Source organism: Aegilops tauschii, chromosome 5, assembly GCF_002575655.3.
Source record: "Aegilops tauschii subsp. strangulata cultivar AL8/78 chromosome 5, Aet v6.0, whole genome shotgun sequence".
Taxonomy (NCBI): Eukaryota; Viridiplantae; Streptophyta; class Magnoliopsida; order Poales; family Poaceae; genus Aegilops; species Aegilops tauschii.
This window is the reverse complement of record NC_053039.3, coordinates 291127414-291151677: the sequence shown is the minus strand read 5'-3', so window position 1 is coordinate 291151677 and position 24264 is coordinate 291127414. Positions and strand designations below refer to the sequence as shown.

The window sequence follows — 24264 nt, the reverse complement described above, 5'->3', positions numbered from 1 at the left end:
CAGTGCAAAGATTAATGCCCCAATTTCAGTTGGACTGATTTTTGTGCTCCACTTCAGAGCAGGTTTGGCCATAATCAACATCAAACTCTTCTCAGAAAATTGTTTCGAATTGCTCCAACCAGTTCTCTGGAGGATTATGTTGAGCGCTTTGCTGAGCTCTATGATCAACTCACTGCCTATGAGGATGCTCCTAATTCTATGCACATGGACTAAAACCTTGAGTTATTTTTTTTACGGGATGACTAAAACATTGAGTTTGTATAGCTGTTGCCTTGCAGAAGCCCAAGGATCATATGAGTTGGCCCTCTTGCATGAGGAATTGGGAGAGAGTATTAATTGCTTTGTACAGAGATTGTTTTTAGTTTAGTAGAACAGTAGGAGCCTCTCCCACTTGCTGAAAGTTCCTTTAAATTTTGTATCCCTCTTTGGATGCAAAGTTCTCTTTGGAGTTCCATAGGGATATCATGCCTGTAGAAAAACTATAGTTGTAAATGCTTGGAGATGTTTGGATCAAGTAAATGTCCCAGTTTTACGAACTTTTGTATTCCAAATATCATGGATAATTTATTTATTTGCAATATTAAAGAAAAGTATCCTGGATCTCTTTTTCTACAACCGACCTTTTCCCGTGTCTATTTGCTCGCGTCATATGTCATTAGCCAATAGACTCTTCTTCCATGTCGATATAAGTATTTCTAGTATTCTTCCATGCACTAGAGGCACCACGTATGTACTCTATACATGTGATGTGACACAGCTCTCGACCTGGGATCATTACATAGTGACCATGTTTTCCTTCTTACAAATGTGCACCTCGGAGAACTGAAGATTATGGTAGAAAATTGCGCAGATCTACTACCGTGCCATAGAAGGGGTGATGAAATGGAATTAACTTAGATTGGTACAGCAGCCTCAGGATTTACACGGTTTAGACGAACAGTGCCAAGAATGTACTCAGGCAGCTCTTTCTCTTCCTTTGCCTGCAAACACAAACATATTAGCATGGCTCGCGTTGTTGATGCACAGTGTGAACTGTGAAGTCTAGGCCATTTCCTTTGTCCCCCAAAAGAGCGGGATCAAAGACAAGCATGACATAAACCAGCCGGGAATGACCAGATCAAATGGAGAATAGTCTTACAAACATTCTGAATTGCAGTTTCTGCAGGATTAAGTAACCACTAACGATGGGTTTGATAGAAAGAGTCGAAGAATTGTGTAAAAGCTGTCAAGCCGGTCTTGCAAAACCAGCTGGCTTCAAGGTTAGGTGTTCATCAGTTTTGCACTGGTGTTCCCTGAATCATCATTGCGAAGAGCGTTTGCCCAGTTTTGCGAAAAACAATGACTTCTGTTGCCAGATTATCACTGAGATGAACAGAATACCAAATGCGAAAATGAGAAAGATAAAAAATCTCATCCAGGTTAGGTTCCTTGTGGTGGAAGTGGAACCAGCTCACCCAGGTTCAAGTACTAGACTTGGCATGGGTCCTCGCATTTTCTGGATTTATTTCAGGCATTCCGGCGATGTGCGTTTAGTGGGAGATGAGCGTTCCCGTCGACTACGAGGTGCCTGCGGCGACTTCGTCAATCTCAAGATTTGCCGGCTCAGTCTCTCGGAGGTGCTCATAGGGGTTAGTGTATGTGTGTGTATGTGAGCGTCTTCGTTTGTAATGTGTTTCTAAAAAGAACTCCCAGGCTTGCACAGTTTTGGATTCTGTTGGCACATTGAAGTGCTAAATAAATAAGATAGCTCGAAGTGCCATAGATATTTGTGATTATTCATTTGCTGGAATCTACCATCAACTATGTGAGCAAATTGCGGAAAAAAAAGGGCGTTTCAAAGTCTGATTTGTATGACCATACCTCAACTAGAATAGCAAGATCTACGACGATGCTTGTCACATATCCCAGGACTAGGCCAATAATGCTCCGTGCAACAGAAGAGGAACCAATGTCAACATCTATCTGCAAAGTTATTTCATTTATACCAAGATTTGTTCAGATTCAACATAGCAAAAGTATAACACTGGAAAGTTGGCAAAAAACAGATATGCAACAGAAAAATCAATACCATTGTTTCATCTAAATTTGTTATATATGTGCATTTTTTTTGGTGGGGAATATACGTGCATTCTTTTGTAAGTTGGCTTCGAATTTGACCTTTACCACTGGGCTTATTGGGATGCGTGGTAGAGATACATATACCAGGGGTGTTCAACAAACGCAAAGTTTTGTAGTACTCAAGTACCTCGAGAAAGTTATCCTGCCGAAGATAATTGCATGTCACTGCTTTCCCCAGAAGGCAAGCTCTCGTCCCAACTGCACGCTTTACCATCCAATAACCCTGAGATCATTTTGTACGTGAGTTCACGTGCAAAAACATGCGATTACTCAAGAAAAATAGTCACATGCAAGGTGAGAAGACAGTGACATGCAAAAATAGTGATATGCAATTAGTCAAGAAAAATAGTAACATGCAAGGTGATAAGATACAACACTAAAGTGTATACCTCAACAATACTTGGTATAAGCTTAAATCTGGCATCTCGAAATGCATCAGTTCCATCAATGAATCTACCCAAGAGAGAATCTTTGTTCACTGGCTTCTCTGCTGCGTAGTACATAACCAAGTTATAGTTTGGTTTTGCTGGAACCTACATGTTTATCCAAATGGAGTTAATCACTTGTGCAGGACGTCATCCATACAACAAAGATGACAACATATATGAGACGATTTAGATATTGCATGAGAGAAATTGTGTGCTTCTTCAGCATTTTACCCTTTTGAACGGGGAGGTCCCAACTGTTAATCTATTTAACTATATACAAGAGGAATGTACAGAAGAGGGGGCGACAGAGGAGGGCTATACAAGGGGAGGATTAGAGAAAGCCGCACTAAGAGAGAGGGAGGGAAACAAGAAGATCAAGCCAAGATCTAAGAGAAGAAGCTAAAATGTTCCTTCATTCTGAAAGAAAGAAGACGTCCCTTCTAAAACTAAACAGCCATGAAGCCCTGCTACGAGCAATCCCATCAACAATCTTCATGACCTCAAAGGCGAAAAGGCTTGTTAACTTTAAGCTTCAGCTTAGATATCACCTCTTCCATAGACAACAGATGGGGATCAAAGTTAATTCCAAGGATATTCCAGCAGGAAGCACTGAAGCAACAGAGCCAGAAGAGGCGATTGCGAGTTGCCAGAGTATCCATGCTGAGTGCCACTAGGAGGACTGAATTGGCGTCTCAGGAGCATATCTCTGGTGTTCAGGCTATCATTCAGGAGCGGCCAGGGGGGGGGGGGGGGGGGGGGGTTACGATATGTTGAAGTTTACGGGGTACGAGGAATACAAGACTGAAATATGATCTGTACAGAGCACGGGTTGCGCATGTGGGGGAGGAAAAAAATCTTAGGGCTCTGATATTTATATACACGTGTATGTGCGGTATAGTATGCAGAAAACTCCTCATATAATGGGGATATCACAACGGCTAATATATACGAGTATTAACATTCGACACCCTCTGGGAGCTTGTGACTGCGAAGATGGGAGTGCTCATGGCAGCTTTAGTGACGGTGATCAACGAGAGGGACGAAATCACTGGTCTTGGGTTTTAATAGACCAAAGGGAGGCTGTGGTAGTTTTGCAAACAAGAAGACCTGCTAAATTGGAGGTTTTGTCATCCGCAACATTGATCGGTAGGAGGCAGGATTTATGATGATTGAGGGTGTGCACACTGTCTGTTTGCACATTGGTCATATGAAAAATGTGAAGTATTTGGTTCATATAACAGCTAGATAAATATAACAGCCCCTTGCCAGTAGTATTTGATAACTTATTGGGGTAGATCGAACCCAGGTGGGACACGACACAGACCCGCTTTCCTGGTTACTACGCAGTAACTGATATAGTTTCAGCATGTACAGAGAATGTTGTATGCAGTCGAAGGTTCCTAAATTGATGGATATAACTTTAACTTGGTTATAACTGTATCTGTATGTATGCTCCAGAAAAAATTCTTTAGCTGACCATAACTGGTTAAAGATTGCAGTAAGATCACTTGTGAACTTTTACAATAAAATCTAAAGCTGTATCAAAGAATCCACATATTTGTTTAGTTCTCAAACTATTGGCTATAATACTGTACAATTTCCCTTCAAACTACCTAAAATACAAAAAATATTCTACCCTTCAAACTACCTAAAATACAAAAAATATTCTACCCTTCAAACTACCTAAAATAGAAAACATATTCTTAAAGGGTGCTGTACAATTTCCCTTCAAACTACCTAAAATACAAAAAATATTCTATCCTTCAAACTACCTAAAATAGAAAACATATTCAAAAAGGGTGCTAAGCCAGCGGCAGGGTGGTGCATAGCACCTAGGCAGCCACTGTTTAAGACAGCGTATAAAATTTAATAATATAACAAACTGACAACAGTACTTACCTGTAAATTTACAACCAGTATGAAGGGAATCTTCTTTGCAGCTTCGGACTGTAATTTAAATATCGGAAAAAAAATTAAGCATACTAATATGTTGTGTCATGTCAGAGTAAAGTACTACAAGCAACTTCCTCTTGAGTCTGCATTAATGTAACAAGGAAGCTTCCACTATAACCTATACTAGAAAGCTGTTTGTACGAAGTTCTCTGTACTAAAAGTGGTGTTGGTTTGCAAGTGGGATTAATGCTCATTCAACAATTTTACCTGAACAAGGCTTTTTGGGTGCAAGGCAACCGAGTCAAAGCGCTCATTAACCTTGAACCAATCAACTGCAATAAGCTTTAGAAGAGGATCACCTCCAGCAATCTGTTTAAATCAAGTTAACATTAAGAGACAGGCCAAACAAGGAGAAACAAAAACAGTGTCAGAAGTAATTCTGGCCCCAAAATGAACTCTATATTAATTGCAAGATCTCTAGCCGATTGGGGCCATTTTCTCAATTGACCTTGCCGGGATAGGTGTTTTCACACAAAGCATACCTCCTCACTATATCAGATGTACAGAAACTAGATTGGAGATGTGGAAGCACTAGCCGCATGCAGGTGCAGCAACCTTAACATAACAGCATTAATAAAACAAAGGACTACCTGTTAAGTGGTATACCCAAATGCTGGGTGAATATATATTTAACCAGTTCGACAGGAAGTTAATTAGTGACAGCTGCACAAACTTATAGGTCCTTCATAACAATAGCATTCAGGCAGCCACATTTGTTAACCATAGCAACCTTATCCTGAGATCTTTGAAACGGTAGAACCATATAACGGCTCGTTCTTGTCATTGACTAGTGGAGAAGTAAATAAGGTAGTTTTAATAATTCTCTTGATTAATTAGTAGAATACTTGTAATATCTGACCTTGGCGTAATCTGTCAAGTAAGTCTTCCCTCTTATCATAAACTTCTCTCCACCAGGTGAACTCCAAGAATTTGGGTCATCTTCACTTTTCGCTTGTCGAACGGTGCCATGGAAATGGCTCGAGTCAATAGCTATGGGAATAGAGTTTGTAACCAATTCGCTCCTCTCAAGCGAAGCTGTAGGGAAAAAAATGAACAAGAATTTCAACTTGGAGTTGAATAAGAAACAAAAACCAAATTTGAGAAGAACAGCAAAACAATGATACACCAATCCAGAACTCTGGATTCTAGTAGGAGATGATGTTCTTTTCCCCTGGAGATGGAAAATTCGTCCACCGGGTTTTATTAATTTGCAAATTCTTCCTCAGCTAGTTAATAAATGAAATTGGCTGACATATATGGACTAGTATAGATTTTACCCATTTTGACCCTCTTTTTGGGAATGACGGACATATATGTACAACTATAGTGATTCTTATCACCCTCGTATTTATTACCCTGCCGAGGAGACAAATCAAATTGAGAGGCATCTACGTGTGCACCAACTATTGTTCCCTTTGCCCTTGAAGCAACAGAAAAACAAACTCCCACGACAGAGTGCATATTTGTTGACATGTCTTAATTGAGAGGCATCTACGTAGGCAAAAGATATTTTTTCAGAGAATGCGGCAACAGGATGACCGGATCATAAATCAAACAACATGCAACACGCAGACCATCAGTTTGGATGAATTAAGACATATCAATTGGTGACTTCAATCTTTCTTTAGTATAGTCCACATAGCTAATCATATGCAAAATGAGTGAAACTAGCAACTTGCAGTATAGCACTTGAAGAGGTGAAGGAGTAAATGTGTGCTACTACAATTTGGATGCCTCCTTACATCAATCAACAAGTTGAAATAAATTATGAAGTGAAGATATTAGATTTACATTTTGAAAGGATGCTACTACTGACTACGAGTGTTTGTACGGACAGGTATCAGTACAGAAACATGGAAAAACGAAATGTACTACAGAAACATGGAAAATCGAAATGTACCTGATTAACTTTAAGAGCGTAGTGTTAGGCAGTGGTTACAGTTTACTAGCTGTTACCATGTCAACAAAATAGGTCAAATTACTTCCAATGTTTGCATGTGCTTACTGCCATACAAAGAGAGATGTGACTCGAGTTTTTAGCGTGTTACCAAATACGTGTGGAACGGAGGGAGTACATTACTGTGGCAGCCTGTCAGGCACCATAGCAGTGCCCTACAATATGGTGCCCTACAGATAACCGTGAACCTAGAGTAATATAGCATGTATCTGAAATACATGGTATGGTTTCATTTGATACATAGTTTCCTTGTCAATTTCTGGGTGTTGTTTCAAAAAATATTAATAAGCATCATATTTCGCAAATATAGCCAAGTATGTTCCTTAGACTATCTCCCCTGCAAAAAAATGTTCCTTAAACTATCTGAACATATTGCCTCAAATGTGCTCTATGAAAACACCATGCTTTTGTGCTTCCCCAACACACTATTCAATATATGTGCAATTGACACTTGAGGACTTGCCTATGTGTATATACAAATCTTATTTGGCGGGCGTGTATATACATATCTCTCTGGCACAAATGTATACAGACTGGTGTTTGTCTATGTGCACACATGCATATATGTTGGTGTGCATCACTATAAGACTCGGTGGTGCTGAAGAAATATCTCATGTGTTTTATCATTATGACCTTTAGTTCGCTTCATAGCTAAACCTGCAATGGCCCATGATACGTTCTTCAACTTCACCTTTCCAGCCTGCATAGAAATTTGCACAGAAAATTGGATCTCCATTTATAATTGAACACAACAATATGACCGTTTGGATTACATAATTATGGTTTAAAACCATAAATATTACCTTCGGGGTTGTAACATCATCATCATCATCATCATCATCATTATCATCATCATCACTATCACCTTCAAAGGATTCTCCTCTAACAAGTGCATCATAGAACTCATCATTAGGTTCCGAATATTCAAGTTCACTCTGGATGATCAAGGATTCAGATACTTTTGACTTCACTACTGTTGAAGGCAAATCAGGTGTGATGGCTGGATTTGCTGCAAAGTATTCTCTTAGACCTGTTCAATCATATATGCAAACAACGTCGTCATTGCATTATCCAATTTGGCGAGATAATATTTTTTGCAATAAAAGAAAGAATGATCAACCTGCTACTTGGCTGAGCAGAGCAAAAGGGATACTTCTCTCAAAATTTGAGGAGGTCCTTCTCCTCCATCTGTCCCAGAAACATGGGGAGATCTCTACCATGCGAGTAACAATGCACTTCGGAGTAGATTCTGATGTGTTTAACCTCTTTATTTCCCATGTTGTGGCTGGAAGGACAAGGTTAAGGCACTTGATAAATTCCAACAAAATGTAAAAAAATTGGACAAATTTCAGTATTGCAACTACGAGAATAGTGGTTGAAGCCATTTATGTGTAAAGGCACTTTCCACCCATGTTGATTATAGCAGGTGCAATTTATTTCATCTTGACCTTCATGCTATTAAGTTCCATGCACCAACTAGTAGAACCAAAAGTCCGACTAATGGAGAAGGCAGGGCTATCCACATATACTTCAATACCCCCTCTCACGTGTAGGCTCCACCAGGCCTCAAACGTGTTATCAATGAAGTCGGAAACAACTTTTGTGGATAGCACATTGGCCAGGTCTTGAACTGGAGACCTCTTGGCTCTGATACAGGCAACTATGGCCTTGCCGCTGACGATCGCCATACATGTGTCAAGTGTAATAGCTAGCTGTGTTGTTTCTCCTTCGTATATGGTTAAATTGTCAGGTGTAATAGCTAGCTGTTGGTTTCTCGTCTCTAGACGGTTATATTTGCATATTTACTTGTGTATTCGGCCCCTCTGGCCCAATAGCAATACTCCCTCCGTAACAAAATATAGTTCATATAGATTTTTAAAGAAGTCAAGCTTTGTAAATTTTGACTAAGTTTATTGACAAATATCTACGCCTACAATACCAAATAAATAGCTAGCTGTGTTATAGAACAACAAAAATCGGCATTAATCCACTACGTAAAAATCGGCATAAGAAAAGCAAGATATGAGTCATAAAACAACAAAAATTACATTTATATGTATATTTTATGACGTGTTTTTATGTTTGTAGTTTTACATCGCGTAAAACAAAATTACAGTCGATATACATTTTTTTACGTTCTTCTTTACTTCTTACAACAACAACAACAACAACAAAGCCTTTAGTCTCAAACAAGTTGGGGTAGGCTAGAGGTGAAACCCATAAGATCTCGCGACCAACTCATGGTTCTGGCACATGGATAGCAAACTTCCACGCACCCATGTCCATAGCTAGTTCTTTGGTGATACTCCAATCCTTCGTATCTCTCTTTACGGATTCGTCCCATATCAAATTCGGTCTACCCCGACCTCTCTTGACATTACCCGCACGCTTTAGCCGTCCGCTATGCACTGGAGCTTCTGGAGGCCTGCACTGAATATGCCCAAACCATCTCAGACGATGTAGGACAAGCTTCTCTTCAATTGGTGCTACCCCAACTCTATCTCGTATATCATCATTCCGGACTCGATCCTTCCTCGTGTGGCCACACATCCACCTCAACATGCGCATCTCCGCCACACCTAACTGTTGAACATGTCGCCTTTTAGTCGGCCAACACTCAGCGCCATACAACATTGCGGGTCGGACCGCCGTCCTGTAGAATTTGCCTTTTAGCTTTTGTGGCACTCTCTTGTCATAGAGGATGCCAGAAGCTTGGTGCCACTTCATCCATCCGGCTTTGATGCGATGGTTCACATCTTCATCAATATCTCCATCCTTCTGCAGCATTGACCCCAAATACCGAAAGGTGTCCTTCTAAGGCACCACCTGCCCATCAAGGCTAATCTCCTCCTCCTCGCACCTAGTAGTACTGAAACCGCACCTCATGTACTCGGTTTTAGTTCTACTAAGCCTAAAACCTTCGATTCCAAGGTTTGTCTCCATAACTCTAACTTCCTATTGACCCCCGTCCGACTACGACTAGCACCACATCATCCGCAAAGAGCATACACCATGGGATATCTCCTTGTATATCCCTTGTGACCTCATCCATCACCAAGGCAAAAAGATAAGGGCTCAAAGCTGACCCCTGATGCAGTACTATCTTAATCGGGAAGTCATCGGTGTCAACATCACTTGTTCGGACACTTGTCACAACATTATCGTACATGTCCTTGATGAGGGTAATGTACTTTGCTGGAACTTTGTGTTTCTAAGGCCCACCACATGACATTCCGCGGTATCTTATCATAGGCCTTCTCCAAGTCAATGAACACCATATGCAAGTCCTTTTTCTCCTTGTATCTCTCCATAAGTTGCCATACAAAGAAAATGGCTTCCATGGTCGACCTCCCAGGCATGAAACCAAACTGATTTTTGGTCACGCTTGTCGTTCTTCTTAAGCGGTGCTCGATGACTCTCTCCCATAGCTTCATTGTATGGCTCATCAGCTTAATTCCACAGTAATTAGTACAACTCTAAACATCCCCCTTGTTCTTGAAGATTGGTACTAATATACTCCGTCTCCATTCTTCTGGCATCTTGTTTGCCCAGAAAATTAGGTTGAAAAGCTTGGTTAGCCAACTATCGCTATGTCCCCGAGGCCTTTCATCAGGACCCATCGCCTTGCCTCCTTTCATCCTTTTTAAAGCCTCCTTGACCTCAGACTCCTGGATTCGCCGCACAAAACGACCGCTGGTCTCATCAAAGGAGTCGTCCAATTCAATGTTAGAATTCTCGTTCTCCCCATTGAACAACTTGTCGAAGTACTCCTGCCATCTCTGCTTAATCTCCTCGTCCTTCACCGGGGGTTGGTTTGCTCCGTCCTTGATGCATTTGACTTGGCCAACATCCCTCGTCTTCCTCTCTCGGATCTTGGCCATCTTATATGTCCCTATCACCTTCCTTCGTACCTAACCGCTAGTAGAGGTCCTCAGACGCCCGACCCCTTGCTTCACTGACAGCTCGCCTTGCGGCCTTCTTCGCCATCTTGTACTTCTCTATGTTGTCTGCACTCCTATCCAGGTATAGGCGTCTGAAGCAATCTTTCTTCTCCTTAATCGCCTTCTAGACATCATCGTTCCACCACCAGGTGTCCTTAGCTTCGCTTCTCCTTCCCCTGGACACTCCAAACTCCTCCGAGGCCACCTTACGAATGCAGGTCGCCATCTTCATCCACACATTGTCTGCATCCCTCCTTCCTCCCAAGGGCCCTCCTTAATGACCCTCTCCTTGAACGCTTGAGCTTCCTCTCCCTTGAGCTTCCACCACTTCGTTCTAGCGAATTTTGGCACGCTTATCCCGTTGGACACGAATCCGAAAGCGGAAGTCAGCAACCACCAGCTTATGCTGAGGGACAACACTCTCTCCATGTATCACCTTACAATCTAGGCACGCACGCCTATCTTCTCTTCTCGAGAGGATGAAATCAATCTAGCTAGAGTGTTGACCACTACTAAAAGTCACCAAATGTGATTCCCTCTTTTCAAAGAGGATGTTAGCTACGATCATGTCGTAGGCTAGAGCAAAGCTTAAGACATCTTCTCCTTCTTGATTCCTGGTGCCATAGCCAAGCCCCAATGCACCCCTTCAAACCCGTGTTAGATGTACCCACGTGGCCATTGAGGTCTCCTCCTATGAAGAGCTTCTCGCCAATCGGTACACTCTTAACCATGTCCTCTAGGCCTTCCCAAACTCCCTCTTGGTGTTCTCATTGTGGCCTACTTGCGGGGCATACGCGCTGATAACATTGAGAACTAAGTCCCCAACTACCAGCTTGACCAGGATATTCGGTCCCCACATCTCTTGACGTCTATGGTCTACCACTCCATACTTTAGACTCTTGTTGATCAAGATGCCTACGCCATTTCTCTTTGCAGCCGTCCTCGTGTACCACAGTTTGAAGCCGGTGTCCTCCACCTCCTTCGCCTTTTGTCCCCTCCATTTGGTTTCTTGGACGCAAAGGATATCAACACCTCTCCTCACCGCTGCATCAACTAGCTCCCAAAGCTTCCCTGTCAGAGACTCTACATTCCAGCTACCTAAGCGGATCCTCCTAGGCTCGGCTGCTTCCTTACCCTTCGCACTCGTCGAGTCAAATGCGAAGACTCTTGCTCATTTTCCACTACATCCGGGCGCCGATGTAGCGCGCCACTAAGGATGCGACGACCCGATCCTCGCTCACTTGCCACCGTATCCAGATCAAGATACGGCGCGCCACCGGGGGGGGGGGGGGGGGGGTGGCGGCCCGGCCCTTGCCCATTTGACACCACACCCGGGTTCCGATGTGGCGCGTCGCTGAGAGGGTTACGCCCCAACGAAAATCTTTCGGGTTTGATCTCCATAAGAGTGGCTGAGTTTTTACGTTGGCTCGCCAAGCCTATCACAACCCTCCTCCTTTACACGGGCTTGGGACCGGCTATGTTGAGACAACATAGGCGGAATTCTTCTTTACTTCTTACATAGGACAAAATTGACATCACTTGGTTGAGGTGGTTTCTTGATGATTTTGGTGTTTCTACTACTGCACCAAATCCTCTCTCATCAGACAGCACCCATGCAATCAGCATTGTTGGAGGTCCTGTGAAGCATGAGCTCACCAAACATATTGACATGGATGATGCTTACATGAGATCGAGGTGCAAGACCAGATTGTGGATCACCATTTTGTGCCTTCCTGAGATTCAGCTAGAATATTTTTTACTAAGGCACAAACTCGATCTCAACACAGCCATTTTCTCTTCAAACATGTATATTCAGCTCAACAAAGTTTGTGCCTTTCTGAGCTTCAGCTAGCAGATTTCTATAGGATCATATTTGCAGATGTACTATTGTAGTTCTGTATATTCTGGCCCCTTTGGCCCAATAGCAATACAAGGTCCATTCATCTAACGGCATGCACTATGGCGACGCAGGCCCAAGGCGGACGACCACGGCCCAGCCATCAGCGGGTGTGATGTGCACACGTTACGGACTTACAGTGACAAGACATGGGTGCAACGCAAGGCAATCGTGACTCTTCACAGGTCGAATTTCCCCACCATGTGAGCCATTTCAGGTTAGGATCTAGCAAGTTTACTTTTACCGCAGGGAATTATTAATGATCCTTCAAGAAGATATATAATCTATAGTAAAAGTAACTATGCAACCCATTTAGGGTTAGTGTTGAAATATCAATTAGTTTTACTTCTGGTTATAAACTTATAATGTACATATACCAAAAGGGCATCAATATGCAAATTTATTTTTAGTACACAACTTGAAATGAAGTGACCATACTCTCTGAACATAGGTTGAACACGCCAAAAGTTATGGTACAGATAAAACGAACTCAGTGACTCATGGTCTACAACTGCAAGAAAACTAATCCAGAAAGGTCAATCTTACGGTTGATATGTGTACGCTCATATCCATGTCTTGGAGGTTTTTGCTTGTGACTAGCAGGACTCTGCAAAATGTCTGCATAGAGGGACAAAGAAAGGTAACATAACTAAGTTAACTTTGAAAATGTAAAAGATCATGTTACTTACTATATGCCCCATCTTGTCCACGAAACCATTGTCTGGAAAAGACAAAATCCTTCTTTGATTTCCACCTGAGAACAGTCCTCATACTTAGTAGAAGTAGTATTTTTCACAAACTGCTGAACAGGGCACAACAGTAACTCTTAATAAACCTAACATCACCACACTTAAAGCAGAAGTGATATCTTAAACCTAAAACAAGCATGATTTAAGCTCAAGATCTCCAAAAATGGCTACTAATCGTGCTTCAAAAATCATTTGAGATCTTCTACAATTATTTGCCTTTTTACCAAAAGAAATAGAGCAAAAAGTATTTCTTTAATAATCAGGCCATTGTTGTTAAAATTGCATCACAATCATAGAGGGAATAATCCAAACTGCAATGAGAGGAAAGTACCAGTTTAAATATTTTGGCTCATAGGTCCCGTAAACCACATCACAGTACCCATCAATTGTTTCCACCAACTCCAAATCAGAAATCAACATATCCCACCTGCATGGGAGAATCTTATTAGAGCTAGCTGGCAATGTATTCAGAGATAACATGCATTTGTTTCACCCACAAAGAGAAAAAAATCTAATATATTTACTGTAAAGACCAAATCAACTGCTAGCTTACTCGTGCCGCTTATGCTTATCCCGACTGAGAACCATTTCAAACACAGTGTCAGGATTTGCACCAACCACGCCAATAGACTTGAGAAGTATCCCCTTTCCACCCTGCAAGAAGCAGTAATTAGCAAAAGTTTTTAAAGGCAGAGCCTATTTCTTTCAAAAACAAGGGCAATAGAAGGGTGGATAACAGCTTTAGAAAAGTGAGATGCATGCTCATTTCATGCCTAAAATTGAACACTTTGCTCCAAGGGTTAGCATTAAAAACTGACTAAGAAATCAACATCGTGATTTGACCAATTTTCAGCAAGAAAGTGAAACTAAGATACAAATAGGAACGTTATCTTGCCAAAATTTTGGCAATAAAACCAAACAAAAGCTAAATGTGATAAATGAATTGGGATACCAATGGCTTCAGAGAAAACAGGCCCTAAACCACAGCAAGCATTCAGAAAGAAATTGCTGGTTGCTAGGGATGGAAGCGGATGCTCTGAAGCAATTAATCCAACACTTTAAGCATTTCACTCACTAAAGCACATAGCTATGTGGTTCTAATTTTGTACTTCAGATTTCTGTCAAATATTTGAATTGGCAAAAGCTGTAAAGAAACTAGTCTAAACAAGTATTAGCTAGCAATATGGTCATGGAATAGGGTTGTCTGACTACATAACATTGACTCATTTGGACATATATCAGCGACTCATAATCTGTTATGCAGCTTGCTTATTGCTAATCGCTCAGTACAGAATTACATATTGCTTGTGAAAGATTGATAGCTCAACAACCATTAAGGTAATGGATCATGACAAAAGCAGTCGAGAGTTCATTGAGCATCAGCTTATCACATCCATCTAACCAATAAGCTACAGCAATATCTTATACATTTAACCTTGAAAAGCAAAAGAACTTCACCTTTGAGTTTGCAATATCTTCAAAAATTCTAATTCCTGCATGATGATAACAAAAATAGAGATAAATCCGATTTCTGATATCTGGAGATGACTCAACGGAATGAGAAAAAAATTCATATTTCTTCATCTGCATCTGGGGATATTGTTAAAGAGTGTTGAAGTACCTTTCTTGATCATCTTAGATTATTGACTGAATTGACCGGGCATGCAACTCAATACAGTTAGTATTAGAAAATGATAAGTACTACAGCCTAACCATAATTCATAGCAGTTAGCACTACTAACAGAGGGAGTGTAGTTTCTAGGGGACCCACAATAATTCCACTAATTTCTACATGCTACCACTTGATAACTTAAATCACACCCCTCATCACTGCCTCCGTTATCATCCTCTGTTCATTCACACCACCAGACATTTGTGGGAAATCACAACCTGTCTTTCCCACCCTAGCTGCGACCAGCAGTGGTCTTGAGCGTGCACATGCAGGCTGCAACAGAGTAACTGTATCACCGTGCTTTTAGGTCACCAGCAATGGGCCTCTGCTAGTGATGCACTTGCGCTTTGCGTGCTGTTGTTGGGCTGCTGCGTGAAAGAAGATGAGGAAGATGTTCAGGTCGTCTGATTTGTGCGGCTGCTAGAAGAGATAACTAGAAGGAGGAATCACAAATCAGCTGGCATCACTAGGAGGAAAGAAAAAGAGGAAAGAAGTGGTGTTGTGCTGCTGCTGTTCTGCTAGTTGCTACATTAAGCAGGCAGAGAAGAAAAGCTGTAAAAGTTTGCTGTTTTGGGTAGAGATGATGGAGACCAAGGATAAGGGCATGTCGGCAGATGAGTACTTGATCTCGGTAGAGGCCATGTTAGAGGTGGTCAAGGTGATCATGGTAGACATGATGGCCCTAGTGGTGAGTACAACAATGGTGGTGGGTGACAAAGTTGTGGCAACTGAGGCAAGCTTCAGTGAGGTATCAAAGAGGTCTCAGCACGGGTATTGCAGTATGTAATAAGATGGGCATGTGATATCAAGCCCATGTTGATGTGTAGTGTTCGACGGTGAAGGTTAGTATTAGAGTCTAAGATTTCAAGACTTCAAATCTGAAATCTGGTGAGAATCTACAACAAAGACCGATTGTAATTCTCAGTACTATAAAATAAATGAAGGGGGTGAGGTTCCTGTGGTACAGCACATAATTACTCCCTAACTTTTATGCAGATATATAATGGGCACAAAAGTAGTGCACTCAGGGAATGCTGATATGTAGGGGATGAGTTATCAACTATTGTTTTCTGTGATTTATCAACTATTGTTTTCTGTGATGCGACTATGTATGCTGATAAGAAACAGTTAAACACAGGTTACAACAACAGACTCAATTATAAATCATATAACTCTCATATCAGAATAGCAAACTGCAGAACTGCTAGTATCAAGTTAGATCCTTCCAGATCAATGTAAGATTTTGTAGTCCGACATGCTGGAGTAATCAAATGGAAGCACAGTAGCAAGACCATATAACTAGTACTCCCTCTGTAAACTAATATAAGAGCGTTTAGATCACTAGTATCTAAACGCTCTTATATTAGTTTACAGAGGGAGTACTTTTTTTAGTTGGCCACATCACTATATTCATCGGAACAGAAGACCAAGATATACGTAACTGCAAACATGCACAGTACCTTATTAAGCTATAAATAGCCAATAGCTCCAAACTGTCGGACAAACTAATCAGATTTTGCTTTTGTGGGGATAACTAATAAGATTAACTGGCGGTTAAATTGATGTACCAGAGGTATATAGCAATTAACTGGCGGTTAAATACACACGTGTATGATCAGGATTCTCGACTTTGTATAAACTCTATATGGCTCAAGTTCAATTTATTGTGCATGGTTCCTCTTGTAGCGCAAAACTGTTGACAGCATCTTACAGAAGATTAGAAGATGAATTAAGATAAAACAGTGTCTTACAAAAAATGCTAACTCATTGCATGTCTAGTGAAGCACAGAGTTACAAAAGATGATATGTGTGACTTCATGTATATAGATATACTTGAGTAACCATCTGAAAGCATAACTTTAGAGAGGAAACCGACGAGTGAATATAGGCAGATGCACCATATTGCTTTTTAGGGTGCCAATCGGTGTAGCATAAGGATATACTCCCTCCGTTCACAAATATAAGATGTTCTCACTTTTTTCTGAATCGGATATACAAGGAGATATCCCATGGTGTATGCTCTTTGCGGATGATGTGGTGTTAGTTGACGATAGTTGGACGGGGCTAAATAGGAAGTTAGAGTTATGGAGACAAACCTTGGAATCGAAAGGGTTTAGGCTTAGTAGAACTAAAACCGAGTACATGATGTGCGGTTTCAGTACTACTAGGTGTGAGGAGGAGGTTAGCCTTGATGGGCAGGTGGTGCCTCAGAAGGACACCTTTCGATATTTGGGGTCAATGTTGCAGGAGGATGGGGGTATTGATGAAGATGTGAACCATCGGATCAAAGCCGGATGGATGAAGTGGCGCCAAGCTTCTGGCATTCTCTGTGACAAGAGAGTGCCACAAAAGCTAAAAGGCAAGTTCTACAGGACGGCGGTTCGACCCGCAATGTTGTATGGCGCTGAGTGCTGGCCGACTAAAAGGCGACATGTACAACAGTTAGGTGTGGCGGAGATGCGTATGTTGAGATGGATGTGTGGCCACACAAGGAAGGATCGAGTCCGGAATGATGGTATACGAGATAGAGTTGGGGTAGCACCAATTGAAGAGAAGCTTGTCCAACATCGTTTGAGATGGTTTGGACATATTCAGCGCAGGCCTCCAGAAGCTCCAGTGCATAGCGGACGGCTAAAGCGTGCGGAGAATGTCAATAGAGGTCGGGGTAGACCGAATTTGACATGGGAGGAGTCTGTTAAGAGAGACCTGAAGGATTGGAGTATCACCAAAGAACTAGCTATGGACAGGGGTGCGTGGAAGCTTGCTATCCATGTGCCAGAGCCATGAGTTGATCGCGAGATCTTATGGGTTTCACCTCTAGCCTACCCCAACTTGTTTGGGACTAAAGGCTTTGTTGTTGTTGTTGTTGGATGTATATAGACAAGTTTTAGTGTGTCTGTTCACTCATTTCAGTCCATATTGAAATATCCAAAACATCTTATATTTGTGAACGAAGGGAGTACCATTTAATGTTCGAACAAATCTCCATTCATGTGCTTCAAGTGCATCTCCAGTATCACCTCCAAAGTTTGTGTTAACCCTTTCATGGCTCTGAAGATCGGAGGACTGCCGAAGCAGCATTTCTGGTCCTGTAACGGAAGACATAATAAAAGAATTGTTGATAAGCAAGAAATCTGCCATGTTTTACTTAACTTCTAGTATAATGTAACGTTTATGGTAATATAATGTAGTTCAAAAATAATAATACTTTGCAATTGCATTAACTCAAAGTATTAGGATAATCCACAAACAAATTATAGAGCAAGACATTCAACATGGTATCATGTGCACTAAGATACAATGGCAACTCAAATTGTCTGGAGGAAATTTTCACATCCAAAAGTTATCCAGTCTCTTTGGAGGATTTTATTAGAGGTCTTTGGTTAGGAGGTGCAACTTATCGTTGGGGGGGGGGGGGGGGGGGGGCGGGGGATCAGAATCATTGGCTGTTGAGGGGAAACTTCTCAAAGCAATCACTGATGTTGTACCAATTGTCAAAGTACTTGCAGAAATGGAAGCTGCTGGAAGATCGGGAAAGGTCCCTGAGGGTTCAGGTGATTAAGATGATCCAAGAGATGGCAAAGTGATTCCCTTCATGTCTAAGGCTATGACTGTATTAGAGTAAACTGCAGAAAAGCCCATGAGCTGTGGCATTAGTTGGTAATGTATTTTGTTCAATAACCACAGGTACTTGTGATTTGATGACATTGCAGTCCCTTTAACCCTGCAAGTGTTCACAAGTATGGCTGTAAAATGTGTGGTACGTTCTTTTTAGCGGGGTGGTAGGGTGTTAGCAGGTCACAAGTACATGCGAGTCTCTATTACTAATGTCACAGTACATGGGGGTTTCTGAAATTCACTATATTATTAATATATGATTGGTCACATTTACTCGATATGTAGATCTTTTAGTCCATAAATAATCGAATAGGAATAAGCTCACTTTTGCAGAGTATAAAACATAAATGTGTGTTTCAATGTAAAATAACACGACACTCAAAATGAATCAAATCATCTAGAAGATAGCCAGCAAATTTTGTTCTCAATAAAATCATATTGGTGGATAAATCCGAAGATAATAGCAGTTTACAAATTTACCAGAATGAAATTGGACTTGAGTACGCATTTCCCAACTAAGCTAAGGAACTGGCCATTCTTATGGTTTACTCAGCTAAGGAATTGGTTCCCAACTAAGTACACATTTGTACAGCGAGAAACTTGCATTTCCAATCCATATTCCACACTGGCAAGGGCATCTACAGGTACAATAAAACTCCTCCATTTAGTTATCTTTACATTACATACTCTATACTGCTTAGACTTCCTGCCTTGACAGAGGTTGCTAATTTGGTTTGCTTTCTAGTGAAATTCCCTAGCTCCTTGCTTGGCTCGCTCCGTTAGAGCTAACTCGCTGTGTTCGGCTGCAAATCGCTAATGAGCGAACGCAAAAAAAAAAGAGAGACTCATCTACGCTGGCAAACACAAGAACGCCAACCTAAAAACAGGCACTGTTGCGAAAAAGACGCTCAAAAGAAATAGCTAACCTTTAGCCCACAACCCTGGGAAAAAGAACGGCACGAAAAAGGTACACGTACCCTTCTAGTCATCATACAAGTTGATATTATTAGGGCTTTCAGAAAAGCCTACACTAACTTCTAATCTTGGATAGGTAGCTTCATTTAGACACCCTTTTTTTGCTTTCTCTCTGTCAGTTGTACAAAAAATACATGCAGTAGAATGCTACTGTTCTCCGTCAAGAAAAAACTGATATTGTAGCTTTATCACGTTACCTTTGCCAATGCGTACAAGTTTCCCCAAGCCTCTTCTTACCCGACGTCGATGCCCATCGAGATTAAACCTCCAAGTGTAAACAGTTATATGTCATGCTTTGACTCAAGAAAAACAGTTTTAACTTCAAAAGTGGTAAATAAAGAACTGATTATCGTCCTTATTGAAAAACTCCCATACTCGTTTTCACTCTGCAATCTGTTCCAGTTAGCCCCTCTTGTCAGGTCATACTCAGCCTGTTATGAAATATAAATAAAAAGAATGTTCAAGTGAAAGTAACAAGAGCAAATCAAATGCAACAGGGATTGATTATCCATCACATAACAAATGGAGGCACAACTTCTAACTATACAAAGAATAACTCCTGTATATACATGAGCAATTCAATGATCCAAAAAAACAATTTTATACATTAAATTATGTTATGGGCTCGTAAACCAACAATGACACTACTAACACCAAGGAACAAGTGCTGAGCACTAATTGTAAGAGTATGAAATGCACTTCTTATGTTACTCCTTTCCAAAACACATTCATATTATTTTTATCTGAAGCCAAACTTTGTAAAGTCTGACCAAGTTTATATTAAAGAAATATCAACACCTACTATATGAGAATATATGCCATGATAGACCCAATGATATTGCTTCGGTACTGTAAATGCTGATAACTTTTCTATTAACATTGTCAAACTTCACAAAGTTCGACTTGAGACTAAATTAATACGCAATGTATTTCGGAACAGGGGAAGTATATGCCAATTGCTAGCACTTCAACATTCCAGAATTTCTCCATACAAAAAAAGAATCAAGAATTCTAGACTCATTCCTCCGGTCCTCCCTCTCTCACACCAGCAATCAGGTTTCTAGCTAGCAAGTTATATTTTGAGCACAAACTATTCAAGTGCCATATTTACATGTGGTTGTGATGATTCGTGGGCTTATACCAACCAATTTTGTAAAACTGCTTTTGTATGTGCCAGATCTTTTGGCACAGTCCCCAGGTTTCGGTACATTTGGTCGCTAAATCGGAGAACTTGGTAATTGCTTTTCGTAAAACCCGGTAACTGTACCAAAAGATCCGGCAGTTGCGTCAACTAACCTGGCGTAGTTGCTTTTTCGAAGAAAAAAAAACTGGTAATAAGGTAAAGAGACATGCTGAACTCTGCATGTACTGGAGGATGCACTGGCTGGACATGCTAGTACTAGAGCATCATTTGCCAGGCATGCATTGCTGGAATTCTGGAATTCAATATGCTGGTGGACTGCTAGTAGGGAGCATGCATTGGCCAGACATGCATGCACCCCCCAGCTCAGCGCGCGCGGGGGGGGGGGGGGGGGGGGGGGGGGGGGGGGTGGGCGGGCAGCAAGAGCCCAACATAAAGACCACCCCACGCTTCCTTTCTCGCGCTTGGATCTACCGGGCTACCGACCGCGGTACAAAGAGATTAGGTGGGCACACTGTGTAGTCACGTCCTTTATATTTACCACACTTATGTGGCCCGTAACAAGCCTCTTGCATTGCAAATTTAAGTTAATCAGATCACAACAGTATTAATCACCTGATTACATGCTAAATTCTTCTGTGTATTCATCAGAAACCTACATTTCTCTTGCAATATTATGGCAGTTCATATCATAGAGAAAGAGCAAGAATATTATCCGGTGAGTTATTACAATTTTAATACTAATAACGCAAGTACTCCCTCTGTAAACTAATATAAGAGCGTTTAGATAACTAAAATAGTGATCTAAATGCTCTTATATTAGTTTACGGAGGGAGTAGGAAATAAGGAAAATGAATTATATCGGTATATTTACTTCAGCAGAAGTGCCTTAAACAGAAGTATTATTTTAGCTTGTTAGGGTAAAACTTGGTCCAGTTGAACAAGGGAATTGGTGTATTGTTTCAATAAACACCAAAACTACTCTATCTGGATAAAAGCAAGTAGTATTTGACAGTACTTGCTTAATACCTGTTGTTTAGCCTGTTCAAATGCTTCAGTCCATTTCTGAGCTTCACCAGGAGTTGCACACGCAATCTAGTAAAAGACAGTAACCATAGATCTTTAATTGCCAGGAGAACTGTATGCAAACACACAAGAGTGTAATAAGATGAATACCTCTCCTTTCTTCGTTTGATCCAATCTACTGTACAACCTCAAGACATAAACATCCTGCGTTTTCAAAACATATATATATATATATATATATATATATATATCAGATATTTCTTTAATAAGCAAGAATATATGTCTGCTCATTCACTTCATTGTCAACTGAAGCACCAATACAAAATTAGACCATTACGGCATTACCCCGTGGTTGACCTTTTTGCGACCAACCTCCTCCACCACAAGAGTGTGACTGACAAAACCTTTTCGGATAGGTTCCTACAAGCAGATGTTTATGAGTAAAATAATCCTCCACAAGAATGCCCAAGAAAAACTTGAGAGATAAAATTCTGCAAATGAAGAACCATTTGTGGCAGTGTCCAAACATAAGTCCACCCATATGTGGTAGTAGTTCGCGGGAATCAAGACGCACACCCTTGATGGGACGTGGCCTAGGTGGGCCGCAGACCCACTCCCGCATGTTGTGTTGACCATCAAGTCAAGGCAAGCATGTTGTTAGGTGGGTCCATGGGTAAGACCGGCCTGGTTTGTGAGAGCCGGGCAGGTGAACTTTCAAGACGGTGTGCGCGAACTTGTCCTGCCCAACAGCGAGCAACGAAGGAGAATTTTCCCGGCGTGGTATACATCTCGGTAAAGCTGTTGCCTTGTGAAAATGAGGTCACCGGTTCGAGTCCTGGAAACAGAAAGGCTGCGAACAATAGACCCAAAGTGGTCGGACCTGTCCCCGGACACTACGCAAGCGAGAGCTACATGCACCGGGCTGCCCTTTTTATAACATCTCAGAACAACCCCTACATGAGAATGCGGTATTCTGTAGCTGATAAGACACATGCAGGACACACTGACCAAGGTATTGATGTCAAAATCCCCTTAGGGTACACATTGAAAACGCACACACAACTCAGCATTTTCTTCTGAATTCCCTCACTTCTGACAAGTTTGGTGGTAAAATCTTCAGCAGAAAAATAAGCGCACGTGCATCATATATTAGCATAGCAGCAACTGAATCACAACTGTGTAGAATTTACAAACCAGATTAACCTCCAGATGCACATTTAAGCATTTATCAGTAGATACGACACATCCAAATGCATGGAGACCACATTCCCTCGTAACAAAATTAGGCTTTCTCAATTCCCATGGACGTTTCAATTCTCGCCCGTGCAAAGCTCTGCCTCTACCTCATGCCAAAATCAAGTCAGGAATTGCAACGACAGAGTATAATTCGCACAATTCAGCAGTTCATCTAAAAAACCCCACAATTGTGACTAGACAGACCTAGCAAACAAGCAGTAAAGCAAGACGTAACTGAGCGGTCCCGGCTTCATCCACAACCCTGACAAGCCATAAACCGAAATCCCCGAGAATCAAAGGGACCATCACACGCATCAGAACCAAAATCTAGCGGCGAGAGCAGAGCGCGGAGAGGGGGGAGGGGAGCTCACGAGTCCCGGGTTGTCGTGCGGGTCGCGCTTGTACATGGCGACGCACTTGCCGCGGATGACGAGGAAGCGGAGGTGGCAGTACTCGTGGCCGATGGAGTTGACGCCGAGGTGGTAGACCCACCCGGAGTACTCCGACGAGCTCCGGCCGCTGCCGCTGCTTCGGCTGCCGACGTCCGGCGAGCCCGGCTCCGAGTTCTCCACCTCGATCACCTCGCCGGCCGGCGGAAGCGGCGAGGGCGGCTGCGCTGTCGTCGCCGCCATCTCCGACCGCGTCCGGTGGCGAAGGGGCGAGTGGTATTTTCGGTCGCGCTCTTGGCTTCTCACGTTATTATTTTCTGGGGCCGGGCCGTGGACACCTCACCTCAGGTCCTCAGCTCAGATGTTACCGCCCCCATCACGGCGAAGCTGCGCTGGAAAGGTAGCCGTTGGCCTCGAGGTGTCGCGTCACCGTCGCCTCTGCCTTCCTTTTTTGTTGGAAGAAGTCCTCGGATTATTTATGTTTTGAAAAAAAGCCCTTGGGTGGGTGTGCACGTCGGCTGCGGCCAGCTGTCAATGGCTGGAAATAAATGTTAGGTAGGTGTAACTGAATTAATCGAGAATTACAGGTCGAAAAAATATAAAACATGAACCATGCATGCACGTTGCACGGTCAGAAACTTGGCAGCAGTACAATGTTGAACGAAATGGGTTTCAGCTTGTTCGCATGCAGGGTACAAGGAGCCGGTGACGGCAACGAATATTATCAACTTTTTGGCACGGAAGGTTTTGTGTTTTGCGCCTTGCGAGTAGCGTGGGTGAATGCGTGCCTTTGCAGATCATTAGCACGTGAACCGAAAAAAACGAAGGTCATTAGCACGTGACGCGAATACTCGGTCTTTGGAACACGCTACAATCACATAATATATGTTATACACATGTACTTGCCCCTATAAACACACGTATACTCTACCCATACGACCACTTTTGATATACTACCTCCGTTCTAATTTATTGGTTCTCATTGTATGCTGTGTCAAATTTCGACCATAAATATAACTAACAAATTTTTTCTCCATGTCACCAAAAATTATATCATTGCATTAACATTTTGTTTGTTAAATCTTTGGTCAAAATTTGGCACAGATTACAAAGAGGACCAATAAATCAGGATGGAGGTAGTACTAAGTTGACACAACATTTTAA

At 41.9% G+C, this 24264-nt stretch overlaps 1 protein-coding gene across 1 annotated transcript; it reads right to left on the bottom strand.

Moving 5' to 3' along the window:
• Nucleotides 1–537: 537 nt before the first annotated feature.
• LOC109731824 (protein ENHANCED DISEASE RESISTANCE 2) lies at nt 538–23475 on the bottom strand. Its single transcript, XM_020290996.4, has 22 exons — nt 23083–23475; nt 21821–21895; nt 21626–21679; nt 21479–21544; nt 19684–19739; nt 19506–19573; nt 17679–17804; nt 14502–14536; nt 13597–13697; nt 13375–13470; nt 12984–13048; nt 12841–12912; nt 7577–7741; nt 7260–7486; nt 7090–7156; nt 5359–5534; nt 4707–4808; nt 4446–4493; nt 2508–2651; nt 2246–2341; nt 1861–1962; nt 538–980 (listed from the first exon to the last, which is right to left on the bottom strand). The coding sequence occupies exons 1-22, from the start codon at nt 23341–23343 to the stop codon at nt 894–896; spliced, it is 2289 nt and encodes a 762-aa protein (XP_020146585.1). The 5' UTR covers nt 23344–23475; the 3' UTR covers nt 538–893.
• Nucleotides 23476–24264: the final 789 nt, after the last annotated feature.